At 42.9% G+C, this 17,627-nt stretch overlaps 2 protein-coding genes across 8 annotated transcripts in view; one reads left to right on the top strand and one right to left on the bottom strand.

Annotated features, from left to right (window-relative positions):
• USO1 (USO1 vesicle transport factor) overlaps positions 1-1,896 on the bottom strand; it is an 81,336-nt gene extending 79,440 nt beyond the window's left edge. For 2 of the 4 annotated variants that reach the window (XM_027544761.1, XM_027544763.1), the window contains exon 1: positions 1,533-1,765. In XM_027544761.1, coding sequence (XP_027400562.1) covers positions 1,533-1,598 — 66 coding nt within the window. In that variant the 5' untranslated portion in view covers positions 1,599-1,765. Of the gene's footprint in view, positions 1-1,532 lie in introns of all 4 variants that reach the window. The other 2 variants (XM_027544765.1, XM_027544762.1) reach the window with 2 other exon arrangements.
• The window catches only part of G3BP2 (G3BP stress granule assembly factor 2), a 92,849-nt gene continuing 77,015 nt past the window's right edge, over positions 1,794-17,627 (top strand). Inside the window, exons 1-2 of one of the 4 annotated variants that reach the window (XM_027544767.1) lie at positions 1,794-2,138; positions 2,238-2,357. The gene's annotated coding sequence lies outside the window, so the exon portion shown is untranslated. The remainder of the gene's footprint in view (positions 2,139-2,237; positions 2,358-17,627) is intronic. The other 3 variants (XM_027544772.1, XM_027544770.1, XM_027544774.1) reach the window with 3 other exon arrangements.

Genomic DNA, 17,627 nt, shown 5'->3' with positions numbered 1-17,627 from the left:
ATCAAGTTCTAATAAACCACACTTTAAAACCTGGTGCCTCAAACAAAAATATAAAATACATGAACAAAAGCTGAAGAGGTGGGCTGACTATGGTAATCTGAATAGAGCATGTGTATGTGTATGTGTGCACGTATGTGTGTGTGCACATGACCGTGTGTGAAATCTCCTGATTTTCAAATGAAGGAAAGCAGATTCACCAGCTTTCAGCTTCTGCTTCAAACAGTTCTAACTCAGATGACATGAATTTTAATAATTACATATATTTCAAAAATTCCCAGATATGTATTAAAATGCAGACATCAGCAATAAAGTCTAGGCTTTGATGTAAGGCAAGCTTTGGTTGAATCCTAGCTCCATTACTAGCAGTGTGACTTAGGTCAAGTGACTTCACTTCTCTAAGCCTCAAGTTTTCATTTGTAAAGTGAGGACACTGTCACCTGTCCTGCAAGGTGGTTGGGGATCTAAGGAGAATGAAAATGTAAACTACAAAGAACACAGTACCCAGCATAAGGTAAGAGCCTGACAAATGAAAGCTATTATTGAACCTTCAGGATGCTAGTAACACAGAACATAGTAACGTTCATAGACAATCCAGTAGTGTCTACGAATACTAACCACAGTTTACTTTTACAATGTCATACTTTGTCACTTTTTTGTAGACCTAAAATTACCCTCAAACCAATAGTTAAAAAAAAAAAAAAAAGGTCATACACTTATTCCTAACAGACACTAACCAAACTTCGAGATTTATCCTAAACCTAAAATCGAACCAACTTATCAAAAACTGTGTTGAGTAGCTAACAATTTTTTTAAAGTGACGCTGCAAATCCTGTTACCACGAGTTCAGACTTCTGAATGGGGAGAAAATGGAAGGGACGCGTGTTCCCAAAGCATTTTGAGCGCGAAAGATCCCCACAACGTCCAAGCGAGTATTTCCCAAATAGTGGGTGAGGCTGAAAAACGGGGTCCGAACTAATGATACCTGAAGAACGACCTGCCTCCAGTTGAAGGGGCAGGGGCAGGTGGCTTTGTGACCCAAACTATCGTATTATTCTTAGCCACTTGCTTTGGTCAACTGCTGGGTTTTAAACTTCCTGCAGTCTTCCTCAAAGCCCCATTCCAGACTGCGAGGGAGGTGGACTTTAGTTAATCACCGCCAGTGAAGACACTGGCGAAACGGGAGGGACAGGCCCGCGGCCCCAGGGCGTGGGAGGCAGGTCGGGCCACTTCTGCCCACGACGGATGCCTTTCCCGGTGGTACCACCGCGGACCACCACCAAGCGGCCTGCGGAGCTCCGGGGCGCGGTTGCTGTCATCAGGGCCAAGCCGCCGCGCGGCGGGTTGCGCTGCGGGTGTGAGGGAATAACTTGCGGGTTTCAGGAGAGGAAGAGAGACACGGGGGCAAAAAGGGAGGCGGCATGTAGACTCCCGGCCCACGGTGACGCGCAGGGGATGACCTCCGGGCCCCTATGTCCTCCGTCCCGGTTTCTGCCCGGACCCTTCCCAAGTCCCGGACCCGCCGCTCCTCTCACCGTCTCGGCTTCTGTGTGCTGGGGTCCGGCACTCTGACCCCCCATAACCCCGCGGAGGAAATTCATCTTGCCGCTCAGCCGCGGGCTCTACCGGCCTTTTCGGGAAAGAAGAGATTAACTTCCCCTGTCCTCCGCAGGGCCTGACCCCCAAGCCTGCACTTTGCACTCCCCGGCCGCCACCGCCACAGCCTACTCAGCGGCCGCTCCAGCCCCCTAAGCCCGGAAACAGCGTCCGCCACCAGTTGAGATGCGCATGCGCGGCTACGTGGCGTTACGTGGCGGCTCGAAGGGCGAAGGCAAAGGGGGAAAGTAGGCAAGAGGAGGCTGGTAGCCCGGGTCCTCCCAAGCCCCGCCCACTGCGTAGGCTCCACCCTCCCCCGTAAGAACACACCTCCCACTCCCGCCTTCGGCTGGTGCCTCCTGCTGGCCTCAACCACCCACGTGGTCCGAGCCCGGCCCTGCCGGCAGGGGACCTTACGGATTTTGTATGCATTTTGGCTTGCAAGGTGTTTAATTGTTGCCGGGCGGGACTTACTGCAAGCTGTCAAGTCTGGGGTTATATTTTGTTGAGTCGAAAGTGAAATTTTCCTTCGGCCGACGTGACAGGTAAGGGGTCCCGGCCTCTGGGAGGGTTCATTTGGTTTTGCGGTATAGCAGTACGAGCTTTGTGGCCTTCTCATCTCCACAAATTACATTTCTTTACAGGGCTTTGTTTGGTGAAAAATAGGGTACTTGAGCCCCCTCATTCCATTGCCACGGGAGGGCGCATTTCTCAGCTTTTGCTCTTCCAACCTGCTAAAAGGAATTCCTGGATCTAAACACCAGGTACACCGCTATTTTCTATGGGTGTGAGGAAGAAACCAATCCAACCCTGCGTTTGGCTTACTAGAGAAAATACCTTAATCTGCAGTGTCAGTTTGGCAGCAGGGAACATGATGTTTTGTTATTAATGCTAAACTCCTACATTTTCAGCGTGTGTGGCTGGCGGGGCGGGGTGGGGTGGGGGGGCGGCGGGGGCAGTTAGCATGAAAAATATTCGTTTTTCAAATCGGTATGCCTTGTTTCTTTCGAAATGAGAGTGCCAGATACACATGCTTATGGAGTAGTCTTGTCAATGTCTTGAACGTAAAAGCGCAGAGTCTAGTTATAACTGATTCATACACCACTCCCCTTGGATGCCCCACAGGTCTCAGACTCCCCATCCTTCCTTAAAAAAAAAAATCAGTATGCTTCTTTCATGTGCCCTGCCACACTCATTAGTACCACTAGCCAAATAATTGCCTAAGCTGGAAGGAGGAAGCTGGGAGGAATCTGAAACTCTGGATTTCACCCCCACATGTCCAGTAGTAGTCAAATCCTGTCATGCCTATTTATAGACTGTTTCTCAAGTAGGTCTCTGCTCTCCATGCTCTCTGCCTCTGACATGGTTTATGTTCTCATCATTTTTCACCAAGGTTACGGGCAATAGCTTCCTAACTAGTTTGTCAGCATTTAAGCCTTGGGTTTCTTCCAGTCACCAAGTCCACTCTTGGGTGAGCCTGACAATGACAAAACGTCTGTCCACTTTAGTCCTCGTCTGAAAATCCTCCAGTTGTTGCCCATTCACCCCAAAATAAAATCCAAACTCCTTAGCTTGATGTATAGGCCTGTTATGTTCTGGCTCTTGCCTGTTTTTTCAGCTCCTGCCTCCCCCACATACTCTGGATATATGCCTGGATATGTCCTTCCCCTTCCTCCACTTCATCAAGGAAACTCCTGCTAGTTCCTTAAAATTTAACTTTGGTATCTTCAGAAAGCTCTCCCTGAAATCTAGATACATGTGTATATGCTATTCCTTTGCAGTTGTTGATATGTTGATATGTTGATAAGCTCTCAGTAAATGCCTACTGAGCCAGACTGTTAATGGCAGAATGTGTTGTTCATTTTTATATCTCTGTGGCTTAGCATTGTCCCATAAAAGGTGAAAAGCATTAAAGGATATATGAATATAATGATGAGGAGGAAGATCCTTTTTTTCATTTGTAAGGTGGGTTTGCAGATAACACATATCACAAAGGCTATGGTGCAGTTTCCTTTGCTAGTGCCAAGGTTTTAAGCTTCTGTGAGTTGGAGAACAGTGGGGATCATACTGCCAAAAATATTGTACACTAAGCATTGTCCTCTCTTTTAAAACTGGACACTTGACAGTTTGCTTTAGACATTTTCCACCAGGGCATTTCCTTGCAGCCTAAAAAAAGTAACCAATAAATGCTCAGCATTTTTATTACCAAGTAATATCTGCAAAGAACTTCATCTAGTCCTTAAGTCTCACCCCTCCCTGAGCCTCTCCTCACCTCTAGGGGTAAAGCTCTGAGATAGAGTGGGGCTCATGGATGTCTATTACATGTATTATTTGGTAATAAAAAGCAGCGCCTTCACATTTTAGCAGAATTGTTTTAAGGCACCAACCTTTCCAAAATGCCCTGCTTTGTTTTAAATTTCAGTAAGTATAGCAGATGCTCAAGAACCGTTTCTTAAATAAAGGAAAAGAAAACATGAAAAAATTGTGACTGCCCGACTTATGCCATTATACTTCTCACTTTTATAAATCTAATTATTCAATGGGAGAGTGCCACAAATCATTAAAATACATATAATTCATGGCTCAACTGGTAAAGAATCGAGTGCCACAAATCATTAAAATACATATAATTCATGGCTCAACTGGTAAAGAATCTGCCTGCAATGCAGAGGAGACCTGGGTTTGATCCCTAGATTGGAAAGATCCCCTGGAGAAGGGAAAGGCTACCCACTCCAGTGCTCTGGCATGGAGAATTCCATGGACTGTTTAGTCCGTGTGGTTGCAAAGAGTCAGACACGACTGAGTAACTTTCAGTTTTCAAAATGTTAACTTGGGTAAATAAAAGTGATTTTTCTGAGAATAGAACAATTAACAAAACTCATTGATTTGAAATTCATTTTTAGATTTGCTTGCTTCCAATCCCCTAGCTCAGTGGCTCTCTTCAGTGGCCCACTTTCCTCATCCTTTCTTATTTTCTATAGCAAACTCAACAATAACAATGAAATATCATTACACAAGATTGGTTGAGGGTGGTGGTAATGCGGTGGAGTTTTGTCCATACCTGGTTTGGAGGATGAGTGGAGGTGATAATTTGTGTTTAAAATGTATCAATCACATACAGGTTTTTAAAGACTAGTTACTGGAAAAGTCAGGGTTCAAAAATATTGTTGATAAAATTTTGCATTAAATTTTATTCATTAACCAAATAACACACAGCAAAATAAATTGATAATGATGAAGCAGTAATTGACATTCAGAACCAATCAATAATAACAGTATCAAATACACTTGTGCTCTTTCTTTGCTAGACTATTCAAAGGACTTTACAAGAAATAAATTGCTTAATTCTCCCAACAACCTTATGAACTGAATAATGTTATTAGCCCCATTTTTCCTGTGACAAAACAGGGACAGAGAGTAACTTGCTTGATGTCATATAGGTAGAAAGTGGCAGAGCTGGAACATAAATTGGTAATCTGACTCCAAAGCCTGTGCTCTTATGTATTACCCTGTCTGACCTCTCTAGACTCAAGACAATGATCATGCACTAAGTAGAGAGGTGGTCTACAAGTCCCTGTGTAATCTGGCCTCTCTGTTGTCTCCCTGACCTCACTCACTTCCTGCTTTATTCCCTCCACTCCAGCAACACTGGCTTCCTTAGGTTTCTGAAACTTGATCTCCCCTCATGGCCTTTGTGCTTGTCTTTGCTGTGTTTTGGATGCCTGCTCCTCTACCCACATAGAGAAATGCCTCACTTGCTTCACCTTACTTAAGTCTGCTCAGATGTTACTTGGGCTTCGCTGGTGGCTCAGACGGTAAAGAATCTACCTGTAATGCAGGAGACCTGGGGTCTATCCCTGGGTAGGGAAAATCCCCTGGAGAAGGGAACGGCAACCCCTCCATTATTCTTGCCTGGAGAATTCCATGGACAGAGGAGCCTGGCGGACTAAGTCTATGGGGTCGCATAGAGTCAGACACAACTGTGCATGGATGCACACGTAAATGTTACTTGGGTCTCTCCTGACTGTTCTTAAGTTGCCATCTCCCCATACTCCTTCTTCCTCTGCACTGCTTATGGTCCTCTGTATTCCGTATCAGTCTTACTTTATTCTTATATATATATATATTATTTTTCTGTATTTCATCAGATCTAAGATGCCATCAAGTGTACCTCAGAGAAAGAGAAAAAAGATTGTTATTGTTATTCATTTGCTAAGTCACGTCCAATTCTTTTTGACCTCATGGCCTGTGGCATGCCAAGCTCCTCTGTCCTCCACTGTCTCCTAGAGTTTGCCCAAATTCGTGTCCATCGAGTCAGTGATGCTATCTAACCATCTCATCCTACCTCCTTCTACCTTGCCTTCAATCTTTCCCAGCATCAAGGTCTTTTCCAATGAGTCAGCTCTTCACATCAGGAGCTTCAGCTTCAGCTACAGTCCTTCCAATGAATATTCAAGGTTGATTTCCTTTAGGATTGACTGTTTTGATATCCTTGCAGTCCAAGGAGAATATCTTCTCCAGCACCACAGTTCAAAAGCATCAGTTCTTTGGTGCTCAGCCTTCTTTTTGGACCAACTCTCACATCCATACCTGACTATTGGGAAAAAAAACCATAGCTTTGACTGTAAGATGCCACCTATCAAAAAATGCATCCCAATTTTAGGTTTCATAAAACGTGAAGAAATGTTCATCATAGGATTAATGGAATATAGTATTTATTTTACATCTTTATTTTGTTTATAGTATATTTCTCCACTATCACCTGAATGTAAACCCATAAGGTAGGGATTTTAAATGTGCCCTTTTGTAAATTGTTCTCTCTTCTATAGCTCTCCCTGGTGACTCAGATGGTAAAGAATCCGTCTGCAGTATAAGAAACCCGGGTTTGATCCTTGGGTTGGGAAGATCCCCTGGAGAAGGGAATGACAACCCACTCCAGTATTCTTGCCTGGAGAATTCCAGGGACAGAGGAACCTGGCAGGGTACATCCATGGGGTCACAAAGAGTCAAGACACGACTGAGCGACTAACACTTTCAGGTTCTGTGTTCAGTGCTTAAGCACATTATATGACACATGGTCAGCACTTAGTAGCTCTTTAAGGGATGAATGAGCTCAAATGAGGAAGTTCCCAGCTTCAGTTTGTATGCATGGAAGCAGAAATTCTGCAGCGCTGTGACGTTGCATGGTGCCCACACTTCCTCAACAGAGTCTGAGAAAATTTTCCTCAGAAAATTTGATTAAATTTAGTTTATGAATATTTTGTTTGCTTTCAGCAATCAATTTAGTAATTAACACTTAGTCATATGTAAAGATAAATGTCGAAGAAAGGAGTTAAATTTTGGGGATCAGATAGCAGCCCGTTGGGAGAACCATTTCAACCTCCCAGTGGCAAGCTCACTCTGGCTTGAAATTCATTACACGAATGTAATTATTGTCATCATGGTTGTCTCCTTCTCCTTCTTTAAGACAGATAATACATTCACGTGGTTAAAATATAAGTGACAAAAGTGTACTTAGCAAAAAGTTTTCCTACTATTCCTTGGCCACCCAGGCAAATATAAACAATTCTTGTTTATCCTTCCAGATACACATATATGTATATGTACTCTCTTTTAATAACACAAATCAATGTAGCACATTGTATAAACTGTTCTGCACCTTACATTTTCCTATTTAATAATTCTTGGAAATTGTTCCATACAAGAAGTATTCTTTATCCTTTCTTATTGTGTTCTGTGAAATGCTTTTAAAATATTTTTTGAAGCCCTAGGAATTCCTTGGAAGAGGGGGGTACAAGATAGAGGGTTCTGGGGCCCCATCCTGCTCCATTTGGATTTCATTTGTTCATACTTCCTGTGTCATTTGGAAGAAAAGAGGCTAAAATGTTGGATAGCCACCTCTCTTAAGAGATGTGAAACGTGACCGAGGCAAGGACCTGAATAATCAAGTAGTTTCACATGCTCTAGAGTCCAGGTTGCAAATTCCTTCTCTATCTGTTTTGAGAAGGATAATAATATCCTCCTCATGTGGTGGTGGTTAGAATTTTATTACATAATAGCTTTAATGTGCTTAGTACTTTAGTGCATGAAACAGAGTAAATAATAAAGGTCAGAGTGGAGACCTAGGTATCTTTGGTGCATATCATCAATTTCTTAACAACTGAACATTTAAAGATACTACCCTATAACAGTACTCACTTCAAACTGTTGGCTCATGTTACAGAAAAGTCCGTTACTTCAGACATGACTTGCTCTGGGAAACATCCAGATAATCTCTCAAGGATCTGGACTTTAATTATTTTATCTGGACTCTGCTCTTTCTGTTGGTTTCTTTCTCTGACTCTCTGCAAGGGCAAGTTTGCTGTCAGTTCCTGCAGTCCTGTAACCTCCCAGGTCCAAGTTTATAGAGGAAGACTCCTTACCTCTCTCCTTAGAATCCCAGCAAAAGCCCTCTTATTACTCACTGGACCTTACTGGGGCATGTACCTTTGTGTTGGGTGAATTCCTATAGTCCAGTGTGTGAGATGCTCTGACAGGCCTTGGTTTACATGCCCATCTCTAAAACAAGCAATGGGCGTATGGCATAAGAACAGGGAAACAGGGACTTTCTTTGGACTACTGGGCCAGCAGAAAGTTTATCAGGATAGGAAAAACAATAGATGCTTGCTACATCCCTGATGGACTTGACTGCTTGCCAATTTGGTTTTTTTTTTAATATTTTTTTCCTGCCTGCCACTAGCACTAGCTAGCATAAGTACTGTTGCTCTACAAAATGTTCAAAAGATCATGTTGCATTACTTAATAAAAGTAATTTTACATTGCTTTGTATTTATATCTGCAAGCAAAGCTATATCTATACCCACTTTTTACAAGAGTACAGTCCAGGTGTGTTTCCATTCTTCGGAAAATATAAGAGAAGTGCTTACTTAATAAAACACTTAAATTAGGAAATCCCATTTTCAGTTCCAAAGGACTTTTTGTAAGACTGAAATTTTTAAGTTAGTTTATTTTTGGCTGTGCTGTGTCTTCATTGCTGCAAGTGGAGAGCTACTGTAGTTGTGGTGTGTGGGCTTCTCATTGCGGTGGCTTCTCTTGTTTTGGAGCACAGGCTCTAGAACGCAGGCTCAGTAGTTGTGGCTCTTGGGCTCTAAGTATGTAAGCTGGGTAGTTGTGTCACACAGGCCTAGTTGCTCCACAGCATGTGGGATCTTCCTGGACCAGGGATCAAACCCATGTCCCTTGCCTTGGCAAGGGGATTCTTAACCGCCGGATCACCGGGGAGTCCTATAAGAGTGTTTATTGAGGGATAAATTTATCAGCTCCAGGCCCAGGCACTCTTATCTCCTGTAGAGAATTTGACTGTCATCTCTCCACACCCACTGTGTTCCCCCACTCCCTGCAGCTAGCTAAACAGGCAAGTCCTGAATAGCCAGAATGGGGTTGAAGATTTTACTGCCCCATTCCACAGCTAAACTAAGTCTTTTGAAGTTCGAATTACTGGGTGATGCTAAGACTTCCTGGAAGTTTAAGGTAACTTCTCGTGAAGTTATTGCCATGTTCATTAGCAATCCACGACCAGGCAGTTGCAGCTGACTGTCTCATCTGCCTAAGTCTGTGGTCAGGTGAGTACAAGAGCAGGGGGCCTTGTCAATGTAGATTGGGCCTCCAGGGCCAGCAGGGTGGTAACTGACTTGGACCAGAGCATTTCAAAGCCAGCCCAGATCTCCAAGGTCTCCTCTCTCCCCAGTTCCAGTTCTTTAATGATGTTGACTATAAGCAACCAGCACGCTACATGAATTTGGGGTAAGCTCAGTAAGTTGCCGGAGAAGGCAATGGCACCCCACTCCAGTACTCTTGCCTGGAAAATCCCATGGAAGGAGGAGCCTGGTAGGCTACAATCCATGGGGTCGCTAAGAGTTGGACCTAACTGAGCGACTTCACTTTCACTTTTCGCTTTCACGCATTGGAGAAGGAAATGGCAACCCACTCCAGTGTTCTTGCCTGGAGAGTCCCAGGGATGGGGAAGCCTGGTGGGCTGCCGTCTATGGGGTCACACAGAGTTGGACACGACTGAAGTGACTTAGCAGCAGCAGCAGTAAGTTGCAGATATTAGATGGAGGGTCCAGAACTGGCATACAGTTTGAGGAAAGAAGAGGGAGTTGGCTGTGGACGTAATTGTCTGCCAGCAGCTCAAGAGTCGATGGGCAGAGGAATAGAAGATAGAAGATTATGAGAGCAGAGAGGCCGAGGACAGAAGCCTTCTCTCTGGCTCGACTGTTCCTGATGCTGCCTTGCCCAGGATCTCAAATACCACACTAGTCATGGGTAATATAAAGAAATAGAAGAGCTCCAGCTTATTCTCCCACTCCCTTCTCCTTGGGCTTTCCAGGAGGCGCTAGTGGTAAAGAACCCACGTGCCAATGCAGGAGATGTAAGAGATGCGGGTTCAATCCCTGGGTTGGGAATATCTGCTGGAGGAGGACATGGCAACCCACTCCAGTATTCTTCTTGGAGAATCCCATGGGTAGAGGGGCCTGGCGGGCTACAGTTCATAGGGTCGAAAATAGTCGACTTAGCATGCATGCATGCATGCATGAACCCTCTCCCTACCTCTAATACCCCAATACACACATGGCCTTTCCAGGGCAGGGCCACAGTTGGTGAGACCCAAGATGACCCAGACCCAAGTCCTTAAACTGCTCCCTCTCTCCCAGGTATATGCATGATGAGTCCTAAATAGCAACCAGTCTTCTTGTGCAGGTGCTGCTGTCTAGATGTGGTTCAAGTTTCTATGTGAGTGCGTTCTAGGTAGCTTCAGCTGTGTCCAGCTCTTTGTGACCTTATGGACTATAGCCTGCCAGGCTCCTCTGTCCATGGGATTCTCCAGGCAAGAATACTGGAGTGGGTTGCCCTCCTCCAGGGGGGATTTTCTCAACTCAAGGATCAAACTGCAGTCTCTTATATCTCCTGCATTGGCAGGTGGGTTCTGTACTGGCACCTGGGAAGCAAAATGACTATACTTGTATTTAGGTACTTATTTCATGGTGTAGTAAATACCAAGAGCTTTGTTTTCTTAAAAGCAAAATTCATAACCATTGAAAACATATCAATGAAACTACAAATATAACCCATTTCATTTTAACAGAATGAGTGACTCTAAGTTCTGCTGTATCTTGCATACCTGATGGGCTGGTTAGGCCTGAATTCAGCACCTTTCCTTACGTTTCACTTTTCTGTTTGGGGCTTTTGCAGTCTTGGTCTATAGGTGGCTACTCGGCTCTGGCCAGAGACTTGGGCTCCTTGTTTTTTATTTTTCCTTGTCAAATTTAGGAAAGATGGTCCTTCTTGCGTGTTAACTCCTGACCTCTCTGGCAGAATGAGCCTCTTTATTTGTAGAAATTTTCTCCTCTAATTCATACTCAGCTCCTCCCTTTTTGAGGGAGGGGTAAGGTGGGAGATGGAATTGCAAGAGCTGATTGATAAGGAAGGGGCTCAGAGGGGGTTAGTGGGGCTTCTGTGAAGCAGAGAACAGTCACAGAAGAGAAAGGGGAGACAGTAGAGAATGAGATCCAAGAAACTGAATGAAACTGCTGACTAATATCTGCAGCTAGAGTATTACACCCACATAAATACAGTGTTTTTTTTTCTTCAGTACTTAAAAATAGCTCAGTATAGCAGAATACTGAAAACAGATGTGCTTGGTTTCCTGAGCTACTGATTCAGCAAACATTTGAGTGTCTGTCCTCTCTGCCAGGCCCTGCAATAGCTTCTTTCCCACTATAGGTTCCTTCTGGAGTGCTGAAATTCTTATTTGTATTTTCACAGAGAGTGAAGCCTGGGCTTCAGCATGGTATAGAGTAGAAAGGAATGTTTTGTTTGCAAACTTCAACAGAATTGGGTCCTACCTCTTTGGAATGGTGTAGTCTTAGGCAAATTAGACTTAACTTTCCTGTCTTGGTTTTGATTACCTACTGCCTTGCAAAAGAAAACCAAAGAATGCCTTAAAACAAATTGTCTGGGATCTAAGCTGGTACTTTTCTGGTAAGCCATGCTTGGCTCAAAGCATTGTCTTTTTTGTTAAAAGCTGATTGTGGTTGTAACCTTATCTGGGAAGAAAGAAGGAGAAAGGTCAAGATCAAATGTTATCTATGGACAAGTTATCTATCCATCCTCTACTTTTTTACTCATGTAACTTTTATGCTGAATTAATTTTAGAATTGAGAAAAGGTTGCAAAAATTGTACAAAGAATTCCTAAATATTTTCATCCAGATTCCTCGAATGTTAACATTTTTATCACAATTACTTTATCATTTTTTTCTCTCTAAATTATGCATTTTCCCCTAAACCATCTGGGAAAGAATTTGTAAGCATGATATCCCTTTATTTTAGTACCCAATTCCTAACAACAAAAACGTTTTCTTAAACAACACAGTGCAGTGATCAAATCCAGGAAATTAACACTGATATCAATGCAATTATCTAATCTACAGACCTTATTCAAATTTTGCCAGGAGTCCCAATTATTTTCCTTTCTGGCCCAATACCAAACCAGGATCACACATTGCATTCAGATGTTATGTGTCCATCAGTTCAGTTCAGTTCAGTTCAGTCGCTCAGTCGTGTCCGACTCTTTGCGACCCCATGAATTGCAGCACGCCAGGCCTCCCTGTCCATCACCAACTCCTGGAGTTCACTCAGACTCACATCCATCAAGTCAGTGATGCCATCCAGCCATCTCATCCTCTGTCATCCCCTCCTCCTCCTGCCCCCAATCCCTCCCAGCATCAGAGTCTTTTCCAATGAGTCAACTCTTCTCATGAGGTGGCCAAAGTACTGGAGTTTCAGCTTTAGCATCATTCCTTCCAAAGAAATCCCAGGGCTGATCTCCTTCAGAATGGACTGGTTGGATCTCCTTGCAGTCCAAGGTACTCTCAAAAGTCTTCTCCAACACCACAGTTCAAAAACATCAATTCTTTGGTGCTTAGCTTTATCCACAGTCCAACTCTCACATCCATACATGACCACTGGAAAAACCCTAGCCTTCACTAGATGGACCTTTGTTGGCAAAGTAATGTCTCTGCTTTTCAATATGCTATCTAGGTTAGTCATAACTTTTCTTCCGAGGAGTAAGCGTCTTTTAATTTCATGGCTGCAGTCACCATCTGTAGTGATTTTGGAGCCCAAAAAAATAGTCTGACACTGTTTCCATTGTTTCCCCATCTGTTTCCCATGAAGTGATGGGACCAGATGCCATGATCTTCGTTTTCTGAATGTTGAGCTTTAAGCCAACTTTTTCACTCTCCTCTTTTACCTTCATCAAGAGGCTTTTGAGTTCCTCTTCACTTTCTGCCATAAGGGTGGTATCATCTGCATATCTGAGATTATTGATATTTCTCCCGGCAATCTTGATTCCAGCTTGTGCTTCTTCCAGCCCAGGGTTTCTCATGATGTTGTCTGCATATAAGTTAAATAAGCAGGGTGACAATATACAGCCTTGACGTACTCCTTTTCCTATTTGGAACCAGTCTGTTGTTCCATGTCCAGTTCTAACTGTTGCTTCCTGACCTGCGTACAGTTTTCTCAAGAGGCAGGTCAGATGGTCTGGTATTCCCATCTCTTTCAGAATTTTCCACAGTTTATTGTGATCCACACAATCAAAGGCTTTGGCATAGTCAATAAAGCAGAAATAGATGTTTTTCTGGAACTCTTTTGCTTTTTCCATGATCCAGCGGATTTTGGCAATTTGATCTCTGGTTCCTCTGCCTTTTCTAAAACCAGCTTGAACATCAGGAAGTTCATGGTTCACGTATTGCTGAAGCCTGGCTTGGAGAATTTTGAACATTAGTTCACTAGCGTGTGAGATGAGTGCAATTGTGCAGTAGTTTGAGCATTGTTTGGCATTGCCTTTCTTTGGGATTGGAATGAAAACTGACCTTTTCCAGTCCTGTGGCGACTGTTGAGTTTTCCAAATTTGCTGGCATATTGAGTACAGCACTTTCACAGCATCATCTTTCGGGATTTGGAATAGCTCCACTGGAATTCCATCACCTCCACTAGCTTTGTTCGTAGTGATGCTTTCTAAGGCCCACTTGACTTCGCATTCCAGGATGTCTGGCTCTAGGTCAGTGATCACACCATTGTGACTATCTGGGTCGTGAAGATCTCTTTTGTACAGTTCTTCTGTGTATTCTTGCCACCTCTTCTTAATATCTTCTGCTTCTGTTAGGTCCATACCATTTCTGTCCTTTATCGAGCCCATCTTTGCATGAAATGTTCCCTTGATATCTCTAATTTTCATGAAGAGATCTCTAGTCTTTCCCATTCTGTTGTTTTCCTCTATTTCTTTGCATTGATCACTGAGGAAGGCTTTCTTATCTCTCCTTGCTATTCTTTGGAACTCTGCATTCAGATGCTTATATCTTTCCTCTTCTCCTTTGCTTTTCACTTCTCTTCTTTTCACAGCTATTTGTAAGGCCTCCCCAGACAGACATTTTGCTTTTTTGCATTTCTTTTCCATGGGGATGGTCTCGATCCCTGTCTCCTGTACAATGTCACGAACCTCAATCCATAGTTCATCACGCACTCTATCTATCAGATCTAGTCCCTTAAATCTATTTCTCACTTCCACTGTATAATCAAGGGATTTGATTTAGGTCATACCTGAATGGTCTAGTGGTTTTCCCTACTTTGTTCAATTTCAGTCTGAATTTGGCAATAAGGAGTTCATGATCTGAGCCACAGTCAGCTCCCAGTCTTGTTTTTGCTGACTGTATAGAGCTTCTCCATCTTTGGCTGCAAAGAATATAATCAATCTGATTTCGGTGTTGACCATCTGGTGATGTCCATGTGTAGAGTCTTCTCTTGTGTTGTTGGAAGAGGGTGTTTGCTATGACCAGTGCATTTTCTTGGCAAAACTCTATTAGTCTTTGCCCTGCTTCATTCCGTATTCCAAGGCCAAATTTACCTGTTACTCCAGGTGTTTCTTGACTTCCTACTTTTGCATTCCAGTCCCCTATAATGAAAAGGACACCTTTTTTGGGTGTTAGTTCTAAAAGGTCTTGGAGGTCTTCATGGAACCGTTCAACTTCAGCTTCTTTAGCATTACTGGTTGGGGCATAGACTTGGATTACTGTGATACTGAATGGTTTGCCTTGGAAACGAACAGAGATCATTCTGCGTTTTTGAGATTGCAACCAAGTACTGCATTTTGAACTGTTTTGTTGACCATAATGGCTGCTCCATTTCTTCTGAGGGATTCCTGCCCACAGTAGTAGATATAATGGTCATCTGAGTTAAATTCACCCATTCCAGTCCATGGTAGTTCACCGATTCCTAGAATATCGATGTTCACTCTTGCCATCTCTTGTTTGACCACTTCCAATTTGCCTTGATTCATGGACCTGACATTCTAGGTTCCTATGCAATACTGCTCTTTACAACATCGGACCTTGCTTCTGTCACCAGTCACATCCACAGCTGGGTATTGTTTTTGCTTTGGCTCCATCCCTTCATTCTTTCTGGAGTTATTTCTCCACTGATCTCCAGTAGCATATTGGGCACCTACCGACCTGAGGAGTTCCTCTTTCAGTATCCTATCATTTTGCCTTTTCATACTGTTCATGGGGTTCTCAAAGCAAGAATACTGAAGTGGTTTGCCTTTCCCTTCTCCAGTGGACCACATTCAGTAAGACCTCTCCACCAAGACTATGTGTCTATAGTCACCTTTAATCTGGAATGGTTCTCTGTCTTTGTCTTTTGTAATTTGATATTTGGAAGGATACAGGTTAGATCTTACTTTGCACCATACTGCTCAAGTGGAGTTTGTCGGATCTTCCTGATTAAGTTCAGATGGTGCATCTTTGGCATCTTTGCTAGGAATATCCCAGACATGTTCTTCTTCTCACAGTGCATCATCTCAGGAGATATATAACATATACTTGCCCCACTATTAGTGATATTAATTTTGATCCTTTGTTTAAGGTGTTGTCTGCCTCTCTACTGTACATTTAACTATTTTTCCATTTGATAGTAATGTGTATCATTTGAGGAATGTGCTTTAATATTGCTAAATATCCTATTTCTCCTCAAACTTTCACCCTTCGGTTCTAAGATCCATTGATAATTGTTACCTGAAGCAATAGTAGTTGCCAGTCTGTTGTTTAGGGGCTTCCCAGATGGCACTAATGGTAAAGAATCCTCCTGCCAATGCAGGAGATATAGGTTTGATCCCTGGGTTGGGGATCTTCCTTGGTTGGGAAGATCCCCTGGAGGAGGAAATAAGTCAGACGACTGAGCACACACAGTCTGCTGTTTGCATAAAACCTTTCCTGGAAGCTCCATCTTTCAGCCTCTACCTATTTTGCTAAGAACCGCGTCCTTGTGCATGCGAAGTTGGTTCAGTCTTGTCTGACTCTTTGCGACACTACAGACTGTAGCCCCAGAAAAGGCAATGGCACCCCACTCCAGTACTCTTGCCTAGAAAATCCTATGGATGGAGGAGCCTGGTAGGCTGCAGTCCATGGGGTCACTAAGAGTCGGATACGACTGAGCGACTTCACTTTCACTTTTCACTTTCATGCATTGGAGAAGGAAATGGCAACCCACTCCAGTGTTCTTGCCTAGAGAATCCCAGGGACGGGGGAGCCTGTTGGGCTGCCGTCTATGGGGTCGAACAGAGTCAGACACAACTGAAGTGACTTAGCAGCAGCAGCAGACTATAGCCCACTAGGCCTCTCTGTCCATTGGATTTCCCAGGCAAGAATACTGGAGTGGGTTGTTGTGCTTTTCTCCAGGGGATCTTCCCAAGCCAGGGATCAAACATAAGTCTTTTGCTTCTCCTGAATTGGCAGATGGGTTCTTTACCACTAGCGCCACGAGGGAAGCTCCTTAAGAACCGCATCCAACCTTAATTGGATCCCAAGAGAGCCTGGGAAATGCATTATTATATTATTATTTTTTTTTTTTGGTATAAGCATATTGGTTTCCCCAGGAAAATTGGGGTTCTCTTAGTAAAGAGGGGAGAATAAAAGCTTACTACAACTTGCCAACCCAATAGCATCTTTTATAAGAATTAACTTTTCTTTTTTGTTTTTAAATTTTGGCAGCACTGTGGGGCATGTGGAATCTTAGTTCTTAGTTCCCTGGCCAGAGATCAAACCAGAGCCCCCTGCATTGGAAGCACAGAGTCATAAGGATTCAATTAAATGGTCTTTGTAAAACGTCTACCAAGGAACCTGTAACATGGTTGATACTTTAAAATATTCCTCCCCTACCTATGGGAACAGAAATTGGTTTGTTGTTTTGATCACTTGTGGTCACATAGCTAGTAAATAACAGAACAGGTCTACAAACCCTAGTCTGGTTCCTACACCATAGTTTCCTTTTGCTGGTTTTAAACATTCTGTAGTCACTTAAATCTTCTCAGCTATATGACTAAAACTACCTCTATAGTATTTTAATATATAAAACTCTATATTAATCTATACAACTCTTATGGAATGGTTCTATTCACTAGATGAAGATAACATTATATGTATGTTAAGTAAATAAAAACCTGACTTAATTTCTTTATATTTGGGCATGTTCCTTTTTGTGTAGTCCCAGGCAATTGTTCTCTTTTGGGGCAATGGCTATTTATTTTTCCAGGAATCATAATCTGGAAAAACTTGGGAGGGAAAAATGGTTAGAGAATAAGTGTGTTTGCTCAGCACTATAAATAAATACAACCACATGTTTTATTGATTCTTTGTAGTTTTTAAAATATTTAACAGAAAGAGAGAATTGTAAAACTCTTTTGTCTCCTGCCAACAATAAGAATTGGAATTTTAAAATTCCCTTGTCACAGAATCAGTATGAAAGAACATGAAATTTTAATACCAACTGGCAGCAGAAAACCTCACTTCATTTAACTCAGAATTTTACACTGAATATCATGGAGGAGAATAATATCAGTACATGACAGAAATAAAATATGATGGTAGAAAAATAAATCAGGATGCCCAAAATTGTATATGAAAACTGAGAGTGTTAGTCA

The sequence above is a fragment of the Bos indicus x Bos taurus genome, chromosome 6 (genome assembly GCF_003369695.1).
Source record: "Bos indicus x Bos taurus breed Angus x Brahman F1 hybrid chromosome 6, Bos_hybrid_MaternalHap_v2.0, whole genome shotgun sequence".
Taxonomy (NCBI): domain Eukaryota; kingdom Metazoa; phylum Chordata; class Mammalia; order Artiodactyla; family Bovidae; genus Bos; species Bos indicus x Bos taurus.
This window is presented reverse-complemented; position numbering and strand designations above follow the sequence as displayed.